This window comes from Pristis pectinata, chromosome 6, assembly GCF_009764475.1.
Source record: "Pristis pectinata isolate sPriPec2 chromosome 6, sPriPec2.1.pri, whole genome shotgun sequence".
In the NCBI taxonomy this organism is placed as follows: Eukaryota; Metazoa; Chordata; class Chondrichthyes; order Rhinopristiformes; family Pristidae; genus Pristis; species Pristis pectinata.
Window position 1 is genome coordinate 108,237,688 of NC_067410.1, and position 15,103 is coordinate 108,252,790.

A 15,103-nucleotide genomic window follows, 5' to 3' on the forward strand; every position below is an offset into this window, starting at 1 on the left:
CTTGGTGCAGTAATGTTAGAAGTGCTCACTTCCTTCTCATTGTGGGTTTTTTCCCACTGCTCTGATGATGTTGGACTAATAACTTACAGAGCTTTCTCCTCTGTATGAGAAGCAGAAAGCTGTCCCATCATGACTAATGACAGCCACCGGCCAAACTGCTGGAACACCCTGTGTTTGAACTCTTGAGTGCTGATAACTTCTTTTGTACATGATCAAAAGTAAAATTCCATTCCCTTTCTCGTCAGTACGTGTCTGCTCTGCTTGATGTACCAGGGACGTGAGAATTGTCGCTGGATCTGGCCAGCCAGTGCAGCGTGACACTTGCACATTGTGTAATGTCTGCTAGAACTGCTTGCTGGTGAACTGATTTTTACTGTAGACCTTCATTCAGTCTGGAAAATCTGTCATTGACAGTGGTGCAGTAGGTGGTGCTGCTGTCTCACAGCCTCAACGACCCAGGTTCAATCCCGACCTCAGGTGCTGTCTGTGTGGAGTTTTAACCTTCTCCCTGTGACCACGTGGGTTTCTTCCGGGAGCTCTTTCCTCCCACATCCCAAAGACGTGTGGGTTGGTAGGTTAACTGGCAGCTGTAAAATTAACCCTTTAGTGTAGGTGGGCCGCAGGAGAATCAGGGAAAAGTAGATTCTCGCGTGAGGCAGATTATGTTACAGGAAAATGTAGGGGGATGGGATTGAGGGGATTGCTCTGAGAGCCAGCATAGAGGGGCCAAATGGTCTCGTTCTACATGGTATGACCTTGATCCCCGAAACAGGGTCCGTGGGAGACCAGCCATATCCCCTTGTCCTCTCCTTCCAAACAGGATTACATGGGATATATGACTGAGAAACAGGCTATTTAGTCCAGCCAGTTATTCCAGCATTTATCCTCCATTTGAGCCTCCTCTTCTTTTCTCACCTCAATCTATCAGCATAACCCTCTGTTCTATTCTCCCTCATACATGTGTCTAGTGTTCCCTTAACTGGACCTATTCTGTTGACTTCACCCACTCCCTGTGAGAATGAGGTCCATATTCCCTTCGCTCTTAGGGAACGTCTACAGTTCCCACCATCGAAAGTATCTACATGAGGTGCTGACTCAATAAGGCAACATCCGTCATCAAAGATCCCCACCATCCTGGCCATGCCATCTTCCCACAGCTATCATTGGGCAGGAGGTACAGAAGCCTGAAGTCCCACACCACCAGGTTCAAGAACAGCTATTTCCCTTCAGCCATTTGGTTCTTAAACCAACCTGTTCAACCCTCATCACTACCTCCGTATAGCAACACTAAGACCATTTTGAAGTACAATGCACTTTGTATTTTTTTGTTTTAATTGTGTTTTATATTATATATTGTATAATTTGTGTTTAATTTGTGTTTTTCCTTGTGAATGTATATCTGCTGCCGTGTGCCTGTGATACTGCTGCAAGTAAGTTTCTCATTGTACCTGTGCGCACATGTACTTGTGCATCTGACAATAAACTCGACTTGACCTGAAGTTGAAGACCATATTGATTTGGAAACATATCTTTGGTCCTTCATCATCGCCGAGTCTAAGTCCCAGAACTGCCTCCTCAACAGCACCTCCACCAGAAGGATTGCAGCAGTTCAAGATGGTACCTTCTCAAGACCACGTAGGAATAGGCAATAAATGCCAGCACTGCCCAGATCCTAATAAAGAAATTAATTATAGAAAAAGTACTATGCTGTCTAAGAATGGTTGGCGCAGTGACACAGCTAGCAGAGCTGCTGCTTCTCAGCTCCAGTGACCCAGGTTCAATCCTGACCTCCGGTGCTATCGGTGAGGAGTTTGCACGTTCTCCTTGTGACTGTGTGGGTTTCCTCCAGTTATTCCAATTTCCTGCCATCTCCCAAAAATGTGCAAGTGGTGGCTTAACTAACCTTTGCAAGTTGCCCCCAGTTTGCAGGTGATTGCTGGAATGCATTGATGGCGACGTGGAGAAGATAAAATGGGTGAGGATGGGATTAGTGTAAGATGGGTGCTTGATGGTCAGCACAGACAGTGGGCCGAAGGGCCTCTTTCTGTACTGTATATCTCTATGAATCTACGACTCTAAAACTGTAGCTGCCTGGCATCCAACATTGCCACAGAGACAATAGGAAATAATAAATGAAGTACAGGAAGCCTGCTGAACAGATGTACAATGAGGACTTCCCTTCTGTGTACACCAGCCCTGTAGTGCAGTCATCGAGTCAGACAGCACAGAAACAGGCCCTCCAGCCCAACCCACCCATGCCAACCAAGATGCCCATCTAAGCTAGTCCCATTTGCCCGCGCCTGACCGATATCCCTCCACACTTTTCCCACCCATGTACCTGCCCGAATGCTGTTACTATCCCCGCCTCAACTACCTCCCGTGGCAGCTCGTTCCATATCCATATCACTGTTTGGGTGAAAAAAGATTGTTCCTCAGGTTCCCATTAAATCTTTCCCCTTTCACCTTAAACCCATGCCCTCTGGATCTTGATTCCCCAACTCTGGGAAAAAGACAGTACATTCACCCTATCTGCCTCCCATGATTTTCTACACCTCTGTAAGATTACCCCTCAGTCTCATATGCTACAAGGAATAAAGTCCTAACCTGCCCAATCTCTCCTTATAACCCAGTCCCTCGAGTCCTGACAACATCCTCGTAAATTTCCTCTGCACTCTTTCCAGCTTAATGGCATCAAACAGTGGTCAACATGTAGAATACAAATTCATGAACCACGCTGACTTGCAGGTTCAATACCCACTATACTGTGTTTGATCCCTCCCTGCCATGTATAGTCCACACTCTGCTTTGAGGACAACAAGCTTTAAAAAGGGAACAAGTTGTTGTGTAGTATGCCTCCCAATCAACTATTGACATTAGAAGTACCCAGTGTGTGTTGCCACAAGGGATTTGGCCTTGGTTGAGTGCCGAACACTGATTCTGAAGTTTTCTTAACTTCAGTGCCAGTGGAATTTAATTGCGTGTTTAGTGCATCAGAGCTAGAACAAGGCTTCATCTGTCAGGTGTACAAGGCCCACTAGACCGGTCCACCAGTTAGCAAAATGATGGCTGATTAGACTGTAACACCAGCTCCACATTACCTGCCTACCCCCAGTTATCCATCAAGAATTTACCTACCTCTTTCTTAAAAATATTCAAAGCTCTTCTTCCAGCACCCTTTGAGGAAGAGGGCTCCAAAGACTTACAACGTCAGAGAGATTAAAGAGATTAAAAAAATTGCCTCATCTCTCTGTTAAATGGGCGACCCCCCTAGTTTTAAACCATGACCCTCTATTCGAGATCTTCCCATGAGAGGAAAAATCCTCCCTACATCTACCCTGTCAAGGCTCCCTCCGGAATCTTATATATTTCGATTGTCACCTTTCACTTTTCGAAATGCTAGTGGATATAAGCATAGTCTCTGTAACCTTTCGTCATTACACAACTCGCCAGGTAAACCTCCAAAATGTTTCCCATGCACCTACATACTTCCTTCATCTGGAAGACCGGTACTTCCAGTACTTTACATTGTGGTTTCACCCATGTCCTTTATAAATTAGCACAAGCTCCAAACTTTTTTAATCAATTTCCCCTAACAATCAATGATAACATTGTGGAAACACAAGAGACTGCAGGTGTTGGAATCTGGAGCAAAAAAAACGAGCTGCTGGAGGAACTCAGCGGGTCAGGCAGCGTCTGTGAAGGGAAATGGACAGTCGATGTTTCGGGTCAGATCTGATAACATTCTATTAGCTTTCCTAATTACTTTCTGCAGCTACACACTGACCTTTTAAAAATTATGCGTAGGAAGTGACAAATGCAAATGCATAGAAATGACAAATTTGAAATGTCAAATACCAGAGGACACCTCACAGCAAGTTTTTTACGCAGAGAGTGGTGGGTGCTTGGAACAGGGTTACTGGTGTAGTAGTGGAGGCAGGCAGTTTGGTGGAGTTTAAGAAGCTTTTAGACAGACACATGAATGTGAAGGGAATGGAGGGATATGGATGATACACAGGAAGAGGACGTTTAGTATAAATTGGCATCAAGAGCAGCACGACATCGTGGGCCGAATGGCCTGTCCTGTGCTGTACTGTTCGATATCCTATGTTCTATGAAATTCAAATACCTCTGCAATCACTCACTATTTAGAGAGAATGCTTTATTATTTTTCCTGCCAAGATTTCACATTTTCCCACATTATTCATTATTTGCCAGACCTTTGCCCATTCACTTAAGCTATCTGTATCCTCTCTAGCCTCCTTATCTCCACTTCCTACTTTCCTACTTCCAATTTATCATTGAATTTAGCAACTTTACCTTCAATGCCTTCATCCTAGTCATGAAAATAATTTGAAAAAGTTGCAGCCCCAGCGCCAGTCTCTGTGGCACACCACTCATTACATCTTGCCAACCAGAAAAAAAGATTCATTTATGCTAACTCTCTGTTTCTTGCTGGTGACCAGTCAATCTAAATTGGTAAATTGGTTTATTATTGTCACATGTACTGAGGTACAGTGAAAAACTTGGTTTTGCATGCCATCCATACAGATCCTTTCATCACATCAGTGCATTGAGGTAGTACAAGGGAAAATAATAACAGAATGCAGAATAAAGTGTTACAGTTACAGAGAAAGTGCAGTGCAGGCAGACAATAAGGTGCAAGGCCATAATAAAGTAGACTGTGAGGTCAAGAGTCCATCTTATCGTACTAGTGGACTGTTCAATAATCTTATAACAGTGGGATAGAAGCTGTCCTTGAGCCTGGTGGTACGTGCTTTCGGGATTTTAAAAGAAAGAATGTCCGGGGTGGGTGGGGTCTTTGATTATGTTGGCTGCTTTACCGAGGCAGCGAGAAGTGTAGACAGAGTCCATGGAGGGGAGGCTGTTTCCATGATGTGTTGAGCTGTGACAACAATTCTCTGTAGTTTTTGTGGTCACGGGGCAGAACAGTTGCCTTACCAATCCGTGATGCATCCAGATAGGATGCTTTCTATGATGCCTCTATTAGGATTGGTGAGGGTCAAAGGGACATGCCAAATGTCTTTTGTCCTCAATCTTACATCCTCACAGCAATTTTTTTTTCCTGCACCAAGAGCTTTTATTCCCAGCAATAGTATTTGGAGCAGCACCTTATCAAGTGCTTACTGGAAATCCAATCTTAGTATATTCACCAGTTTCCCACTGTCCACAACATATGGTGCTTCCTCAAGGACCTAGATAGGTTGGTTAAACATGATTATCCTTTAATAAAACCATGTTGACTTTGCCCTATTTCCTTGAAGAAGAATGAATTGGAATTGGTATTGGTTTATTATTGTCACTTGTACCGAGGTACAGTGAAAAACTTGCATCCCGTTCATAAGGATCAATTCATTACACGGTGCATTGAGGTAGTACAAGGTAAAATAATACAGAATGCAGAGTAAAGTGTCACAGCTACAGAGAAAGTGTAGTGAAGGTAGACAATAAGGTGCAAGGTCATAACAAGGTGGATCGTGAGGTCAAGAGCCACAGTAAAATTGTAAGCATTGTTCCAAAAACGATCAAAAATGCATTCTGTAATAGCAGTCCAGATGAAGGGTCTCGACCCGAAATGTTGACTGTCCATTTCCCTCCACAGATGCTGCCTGACCTGCTGAGCTCCTCCAGCTGCTTGTTTGTTGCTGCAGGTTCCAACATCTGCAGTCTCTGGTGTCTCCATTCTGTACTTGAGCCCCCCCTCTGATGGCTTTTTGTTTGTTTTCACTGTTTAATTATGCAGCTTATTTTCATATGGAGTTTAACCACGACAGGTATGAGGTGATGCATTTTGGGAAGTCAATTAGGAATAGGACAGAGTCCTTGGGGTTCAAGTGCATAGTTCCCTGAAAGTGACAACACAGGTCGATAGGGTGGTAGAGAAAGCGTATGGCACGCTTGCCTTCATAGGTCGGGGCATTGAATATAAGATTTGGGATGTAATGTTGCAACTTTACTAAACACTAGTCAGTCCGCACTTAAAGTATTGTGTACAGTTCTGGTCACCACACTGTAGGAAGGATGTGATGCACTGGAGAGAGTGCAGAGAGGACTCACTAGATATCACCTGGATTAGAGGAGTTTAGTTATGGGGAAAGATTGGATAGGCTGGGCTTGTTTTCCCTGGAGCAAAGGAGGTTGAGGGGTGACCTGGTAGAAGTATATTGGGTTATGAGAGCCATAGATGCGGTTAGTAGTCAAACTTATTTTCCCGTGGTAGGGGTTCCAATGGCAAGAGCTCTTACGTCAAAGGTGAGAGGAGGGAGTTTTAAAGGGGATCTGAGGGGAAAGTTTTTTACACAGAGAGCAGTCGATCTCTGGAACTCGCTGCCAGAGGAGTTGGTGGAATCAGATACAATCATGTTTAAGAGGCATTTATACAGACACTTAAGGTGTAGTAGTCCTAATGAGGGTTAATGGGATGTGTAGATGGGCAAAAATGTCAGCATGTATATAATGGGCCGAAGGGCTCATTTCTGTGCTTCATGATTCAAAAGAAAGACGTGTATTTATGGTCATCCTAAAGCACATCACAACCAAAGAAAGACCTGAAAGACTAGGCACTGTTGTTATGTAAGAAATGTAGCACTCAGCTCACACATAACCAGCTCTCACACTCAGAAGCATGATAAAGATCAGATTCTTTCCTTTTAATTACATTGGTTATAGGGTAAACAGTTGGCAGGTGATCAAGGCAAACTCAGAATCAGAATCAGGTTTATTGTCATTGACTTATATGGCATGAAATTGGTTGTTTTGCAGCAGCAGTACAGTGCAAAGGCATAAAATTACTATAAATTACAAAATAAATAAATAGTGCAAAAAAAGAATAACGAAGTAGTGTTCATGGGTTCATGGCCTGTTCAGAAATCTGATGGCGGAGGGGATGGAGCTGTTCCTGAATCACTGAGTGTGGGTCTTCAGGCTCCTTTACCTCCTCCCCGATGGTTGTCGAAGAGGGCAGGTCCCAGCTTTTCCTGAAAGAGCGGCTTGCATCTTCAATCCAACGAAGAAGGCTAACCTGATGTGATGATGAACTTCTCACAGTACAGCACCACTTCACTTCTCCATCAGGAGCGACAGATAATGCCAAGAATGCAGTTTGACCTCACAATTTTCTGCTTCAGAGAGTTGCCTAGTAGGCCACACTTGGCCCAGAATACCATGCAGTCCACACATCGGTTAGTTATTTGTGAAGAACATGATTATCACTTTGCCTCTATTTGTGTTTGAAACAGGACTGAATATAGTTATGTATATATTTTTATTCCATAGGCTACAACCAAAACTGAAGATAGAATGATCCTAACAAACTCTACAACAAGATGCCTCTTTCCAAAGTGATAAGTGACTATCAAGTACACCTCAGTAACAGGGTAAATGATTTCTTGAATTAAATTGTGTGCTTAAACTGTAGCCATGTTGAAAATCAAAACTATTCCCACACTACGTTACGATCCTAATAACAGTGCCATTATTGGGGCTGAATGAACCAATTGCAAGTTCTGTGTTTTTAGGGAGTCTTATGAATGAAAACAAATTAGAATTAAGTTTTTTTTAATACCAGCTCAGCAATTCAGTGTCCATTACAAGGTTAAAATAACAGAGTTACATTAGATAACTCTGGGTTACAAATTGAAGCACAGGTTGTTAATCAGTTTCAATCATTGTGTTTAGTTGATGACTCCAAACCAACTCCAAGGAGATTGAAATTGCTATTTGTGAGCACACAGATTAACAGATTCATTTCAAATATATCTGTAATTGCAACTCAGATGCTTTTAATCTGCTGTAATGCAGTCTGGCTAAAAATTGTAACCCCTCTCAATGTTATTCTGTGAAGGAAAAGGAGCAGATTTTGAGTTCTCAGTCAATTCTGCTTTGGTATAGCGCCATCAGCACAGCGTTATAGAATTGTACAGCACACAAGTAGGCCTTCAGTGCACCATATCCATGCTGAACTTGAATACCTATCTATACTAATCACATTTAATGTACTAGTGCTTGGTCCTTAGCATTATAAGACTTGGTCATTCAAGAGTTCATCTGGATACTCGTCAAATATTGCAATGCGTTCCAGTTTCCAACCACCTTTTGGGTGACAAAAGTGGTCCTAGCACCAATCCTGTGGTATATCGATGGTCCAACCTCTATCACAAAGCAACCCTCCACCTTCACCCTCTGCCTCTTATTACCAATTTTGGATCCACAATTTGTCCTGGATCCCATGGGCTCTAATCTTTCAGGCCAATCTCCCACATGTGACCTTATTAAAGGCCTTATGAAGTCCATGTAGACCACATCAGTTGCACTGGCCTCGTCAATACATTTTGTTACCTCTCTGAGAAGCTCAAATTGGTCAGATAGAATCTTCCCCCAGCAAAGCCATGCTGACTATCTTTGATTAATCACTATCTTTCTGCATGGAGATTAATCCTGTCCCTCAGAAATGTTGCCAATAACTCCTGCCACTGCCTTTAGATTCAGAGGCATGTAATTATCTGGCTTATCCTTGCTGCCTTTCTTGAATAAAGGTACTACGTTTGCTGTCCTCCAGTCACCTGGCACCTCACCTATGGCTGGTGAAGATTTAAACATCGGTGTCAAGGCCCCAGCAAACTCTACCCTTGCGTCATGCTGACAGAGTTCTCCACTTCCAAAATTCCTAATGCCTTCAGTGGAATCAAATTTCCAAAGAGCCAGAGAAACAATGGTCTGGGTGAACAAATTTTTCTGATATTCTGAATACAATTTGTGCACAGAAAATAAAAATGTGCTCAATCTCTTTCTACCACCAGCTGTTCGACTGGATGGGTTTCATCAACAAGATCCTCTCTAAAGTATCTCTGACTGTGACGGAAACAGAACAAGTTGTTGTTTATGCACCTGATTATCTTAAGAAATTAGGAGATATCCTCAAGAAATATAATGACAGGTATGTGTGTCTAAAGCCTTATGTGGCTCTCTGCATGTGAGAAAGAGCGTGGTCATAACTTAATTGGTTTGTGTCGAGTCCCATTCACCACTCCCACTTCCTCTCCCTGGCTTGTTCTGGCTCTTATAATCATCACACCTCTTTTCAAATCTTTTCATGGTCCTATCTTTTCCTAAGTCCCTAATTCCTCCAACCCCAAATCTCTCTGAGGAATCTTCACTCCTCCAGTTCTGCTCTTACCAAATGCATTCCACAATCAGTCAATCACAGGAGACCTTTCTGATGAAGGTGTGTGATGCATTGTCCCATAAAATAGGTCGCCGTCACTTGTAATCAAAGCTCGTGTGCAGAGGAGAGCCACTTGAGTGAGGAATTGAACGGCCGCAACGAGAATGAAGCCATACTCAGGAAAGGAGGGAAGAAAAGTAAAGGCAGTAAGAGAAAGATTAAAATTTATGGTTCATGTGATTTGCAGAGAGATTCAAAACTACGTCATATGGAAACAAGCAATGGATTTCGTGGGAAGTCTGAGCTTGGCCTACAAGGACACAAGAGCAGCTTTTCGTAAGGTAAGAATTGCATAGTGTTTGGATGCTCATAACTGACCCATAGCTACAATTTGGAATTGGAATTGGTTTATTATTGTCACATGTACTGGGGTACAATGAAAAGCTTAGTGAAAGGAACTAAGTTGTGGACACAGCACAGCACATCACGGAAACCAGCCTCCGCTCCATGGACTCTTGTCTACACTTCTCGCTGCCTCGGTAAAGCAGCCAACATAATCAAAGACCCCACTCATCCCGGACATTCTCTCTTCTACCCCCTCCCATTGGGCAGAAGACACAAAAGCCTGAAAGCATGTACCACCAGGCTCAAGGACAGCTTCTATCCCGCTGTTATAAGACTATTGAACTGACCTCTTGTACGTTAAGATGGACTCTTGACCTCACAGTCTACCTCATCATGAACTTACACCTTATTATCTCCCTGTACTGCACTTTCTCTGTAACTGTAACACTATATTCTGCTTTCTCTCAATGTTTTCCCCTCAATGCACTGATGTGATGAAATGATCTGTATGGATGGCATGCAAAACAAAGTTTTTCACTGTACCTCGGTACATGTGACAATAATAAACCAATTTACCTATTTAACAAAATGCATTGTGTAATGAATTGATCTGTACAATCGGTATGCAAGACCAATTTTTCACTGTACAAGTGACAATAATAAACCAATACCAATACCAAATTTACTTTTGCATGCCATCCATACAGATTATTTCAAAAAATAAGCACATTGAGGTAGTACAAGGGAAAATCAATAACAGAATGCAGAATAAAGTGTAACAGTTACAGAGAGAGGGCAGTGCTGGTAGACAGTAAGATGCAAGGGCCATAACAAGGTAGATTATGATCAAGAGTTCTTCTTTAATGTACAATAGGTCCATTCAAGAGTCTTACAGCAGAGAGATAGAAGCTGACCTTGAGCCTGGTGATATATGTTATAAAACTTTTGTATCTTCTGCCCGATAGAAGGAGGGAGAAGAGAGAATGTCCAGGGTGGGAGGGGTCTTTGATTATGTTGGTTGCTTTTCTGAGGTAGCCTCCCCTTCATGGACTCTATCTACACTTCATGTTGTAACAACTGACGAAGATAAAATCTTCTTTCAAATGCAATTAGGTGGTTGGGACGGGGCGGAGGATTATCCAAAACTTAATCTAAACTGACATGGCATTGTAGAGTCATAGAAAATTTACAACAGGGAAGGAAGCCATTCGGCCCATTGTATCTGTGCCAGTCCATAAAGGGCTAGCCAACCAAACCCCTGTTGTCACACTGTGTCTGTAGCCCCACAGCTCCCAGTGTTTCAATGCATTGGGAGTTTCTGCCTCAACCACACTCCCAGGCAGTGAGTTCCAGAACCTACCACAAGCCAGGGGAAAACCTTTCCTCTCCTCCTTTCTGATCCTTCTAGATCACTTTAAGTTTCTGCCTGTTGGGTTAAGACCCCTCTGCTAAGGGAAGTAGATCCTCTCTATTGCTTTTGTCAGGGTCCTTCATCATTTTGTAGACATCAGTTAACTGTCCTCTCAGCCTCCTATTTTGAAAGAAAACAGCCCCAGCTTGTCCAGTCTTTCCTCGTGCCTCAACTGCCACCTCGTGGTAAGAGATTGTAACTGGAACGTGACTGTTGACATGGCAAAATCCAACAAAAATTCAATGACAATCATTGACATACAAGTTTGCAGTGATAATTGGATAAGATAAGATCTTTATCAGTCATATGCACATGGGAACACACAGTGAAATGCATCTTTGCGTAGAATGTTCTGGGGGCAGCCCACAAGTGTCGCCACACTTCCAGCACCAACATAGCATGCCCACAACTTCCTAACCCGTACGTCTTTGGAATGTGGGAGGAAACCGGAGCACCTGCAGGAAACCCATGCAGTCACAGGGAGAACATACAAACTCCTTCCTGACAGCGGCAGGAGTTGAACTCGGGTTGCTGGTGCTGTAATAGCATTACGCTAACCGCTGCACTACCGTGTAACTCTGAAGTGTAGAAATTCTAGGAATCATGATGCCTGAAATAACATTGAAGGCAAGAGAAAACAGGATCTAAGCCATTAAAAAAAAAATCTTCAGATGGACAGAAATTAAAAAATCAAATGTAAAATATACAGGATATTTGCAATTAAAATCCACACCAACGTGTTAAAAATGGAAAGTTATGCTCACAAGACAAAGTAGGCCATTTGACCCATTGAGTCTGCTCTGCTGAAGTGATTTCCCTGAGAAAAAGATAATTTAAAAAAATTCTCCTCCGAAGGTTTTTAACCTGTTGCTATGCTATTTAGGGTCTCTGCCAAGATAGCCACTGTTGAGGTCAAATGTGATGTTTTATTGAACGTTCCATTTATTATTTTGTTCTGTCTAGGCACTCTATGGCACAACATCGGAGATCGCAGTTTGGAAAAAGTGTGCAAGTTTTGTCAACGGCAACATGGACAAGGCAGTCGGACGACTCTATGTGGAGGAAGCTTTTGCTGGGGAGAGCAAGCAAATGGTACACTTACCTACATTCTGAACATCTTTCAGATTTGCAAAACAGTGCAAACGTGACGGGGTTTTGTTCATCTTATTCATTCAAGGATTGTGTGCATCAATGACAAAACTAGTATTTATTGCCCATTTAGTAATTGGCCTTGAGAATGCAGTGGAGATTCATCTTCTGAGACCACAGCTGTCCTCCTGGTGAAGGTAGCACCTTTCAAAAGTTGGACCATTTAAAGCTAACCACATTGCTTTGGTTCTGGGATCACATGTACACCAGGCTGGGAAAAGACCATAGATTTTCGGCCTTCAAGGTTGTTAGTTAACCGATATTAAATAAAAACATAAAATGCTTGAAATACTCAGCAGGTCAGGCCACATCTATGGGAAGAGAAACAGTTAGCATTTCATGTAAAAGTCAAAGTTGAGTTTATTGTTATATGCACAGGAATATGTATGCAGTATTATGTAAGTAATGAAAAGCTTACTTGCAGCAGCATCACAGGCACATTGCATCATATGAGCAGAATTCACAAGAAAAACATGAATTAGCCACAATTTTTACAAGAAAGAACACAATTAGAACAACAAAAAACAAAGTCCATTTTAGTGCAAAGTGATCAAAGTGGTCATAGAACATAGAACATTACAGCACAGTATAGGCCCTTCGGCCCACAATGTTGTGCTGACATTTTATCCTGCTCTAAGATCTACCTAACCCTTCCCTCCCACACAGCCCCCCATTTCTCTATCATTCATGTGTCATTCTAAGTGTCTCTTAAATGTCCCTAATGTATCTGCCCTCATAACCCCTGCCGGCAGTGCGTTCCACACACCCACCAATCTCTGTGTAAAAAAATTACCCCTGACATCCCTCTTATACCTTCCTCCAATCACCTTAAAATTATGTCCCCTCGTGTGAACCATTGTCACCCTGGGAAAATGTCACTGACTGTCCACTTGATCTATGCCTCATATCATCTTGTACACCTCTGTCAAGTCACCTCTCATCCTTCTTCTCTCCAAAGAGAAAAGCTCTAGCTCACTCAACCTATCCTCGTAAGACATGCTCTCCAATCCAGGCAGCATCCTGGTAAATCTCCTCTGCACCTTCTAGAGCTTCCACATCCTTCCTATAATGAGGCAACATAGTGTTGCTAAACTCTTGTGATTAGGGTTGTGCAGGTTGGTTCAAGAACCAAATGGTTGAAGGGAATTACCTTCCCTGTAATGTCGTAGACCCCTCATCAGAACTTTTATTTTATCTGCAGTCTTTTTTTGTTTAAGGGTCTTAACAACAGTTTAATAGTTTCGTCATTGTTGATATGTTTTTAGTTCCAGATTTATTCAATTAACGTAGGTTCTTCAGTTACTGTGGTGAGATTTGAACTCATGATTCCATTATTAGTCAAGCTTTCTTGATTATAGCTTCAGCAAAATGACCACAATGTTACCTTGTCCTGTATCTACACTGCTTCCCTCTTAAAGGTACTTTCAGCACGGATCCTTGTCAACAAGCCATTGGTTGAGCCATTGTTAACCTTGTCCATACCTCTTTTCTATTGGTTCCTGGTTAACCTGTATAGATGGGAAATCAGGGCCTATATCTTTTCTTCAAAACAGGCAGAAAATAAGGCTTCTCTGCATGTGTCTCCCCGCACACGGGCTTTACCTTTCCATTCACAGATCCACCTATTGAAGGAAAGATTTGCATCTCAGCGGCAATTCTCATCATCTCCGAACTTCCCAAAGAACCCTGCCACTCATGAAAGATATTTCAAGACTAGTTATTTGGGAGACTGAGCAGTCAATTTCCACACAGCAATCTCCCAAAAAATAGGGAGGTTATGCTTCAATTATATAAGACATTGGTGAGACCACATCTGGAATACGGTGTAAAGTATTGGTCTCCATTTTTAAAGAAGCTTTATTATTGTCACAGGTATCCAGATCTGAGGAAAACTTGTGCTTTGCAAGCCATCCAGACAGATCATTCTAAAACATAAGTACATCAAGGTAGTTCAAAAAGGAACAATAAAAACAGAACGCAGAATATCGTGTTACAGTTACAGAGAAAGTGCAGTGCAGGCAGACAATAAGGTGCAAGGGCCATGATGAGGTAGATTGAGAGATCAAGAGTTCATCTTTATCATACAAGAGGTCCATTCAAGAGGCTTATAACAGCAAGATAGAAGCTGTCCTTGAGCCTGGTGGTACATGTTTTGTTAAGTATCTTCTGCCCAATGGGAGGGGAAAGAAGAGAGAATGACCAGGGTGGGTGGGGCCTTTGATTATGTTAGCTGCTTTCCTGAGGCAGCGGGAAGTATAGACAGAGTCAACAGAGGGGAGGCTGGTTTTTGTGGTAGACAACTCTCTGTGCACAACTCTCTGCGGTTTTTTGCAATCTTTGGCAGAGTAGTTGCCATACCAAGCTGTGATGAATGTAGTTCACAGAATGTTTCCCAGACATTATTGGGAATGGATTAGTTATTTTATGAGAAAAGTATGGACAAGCTAACTTTGTATCTACAGGAGTCTAAGAGTGAGAGGGGACTTAATTAGAATTGGAATTGGAATTGGTTTATTATTGTCACATGTACAGTGAAAAACTTGTCTTACATTCTATCCATACAGGTCAATTCATTACACAGTGCATTGAGGTACTACAGGGTAAAACAATGCAGAATGCAGAATAAAGTGTAACAGCTACAGAGAAAGTGCACAGCAGGTGGTCAATAAGGTGCAAGGCCATAACGAGGTAGATTGCGAGGTCAAGAGTCCATCTTATCATACTAGGGTATGATTCAATAGTCTTATAACAGCGGGATAGAAGCTGTCCTTGAGTCTGGTGGTCTGTACTTTCAGGCTTTTGTATCACCTGCCCGATGGGAGGGGGAAGAAGAGAGAATGTCCGGGGTGGGTGGGGTCTTTGATTATGCTGGCTGCTTTACCAAGGCAGTGAGAAGTGTAGACAGAGGCCATGGAGGGGAGGCTGGTTTCCGTGATGTGCTGAGCTATGTCCACAACTCCCTGCAGTTTCTTGCAGTTTCTTGCTTGAAACATAAAATCCTGCAGATCTTAACAGGA

At 42.6% G+C, this 15,103-nt stretch overlaps 1 protein-coding gene across 1 annotated transcript in view; it reads left to right on the forward strand.

Moving 5' to 3' along the window:
• Positions 1–15,103, forward strand: part of LOC127571382 (neprilysin-like) — a 222,825-nt gene that overhangs the window by 144,945 nt on the left and 62,777 nt on the right. Inside the window, 5 exon segments of the mRNA XM_052017696.1 lie at positions 7,294–7,312; positions 7,315–7,394; positions 8,817–8,953; positions 9,429–9,522; positions 11,901–12,029. Of these exon segments, the coding sequence (XP_051873656.1) occupies positions 7,294–7,312; positions 7,315–7,394; positions 8,817–8,953; positions 9,429–9,522; positions 11,901–12,029 (459 nt within the window).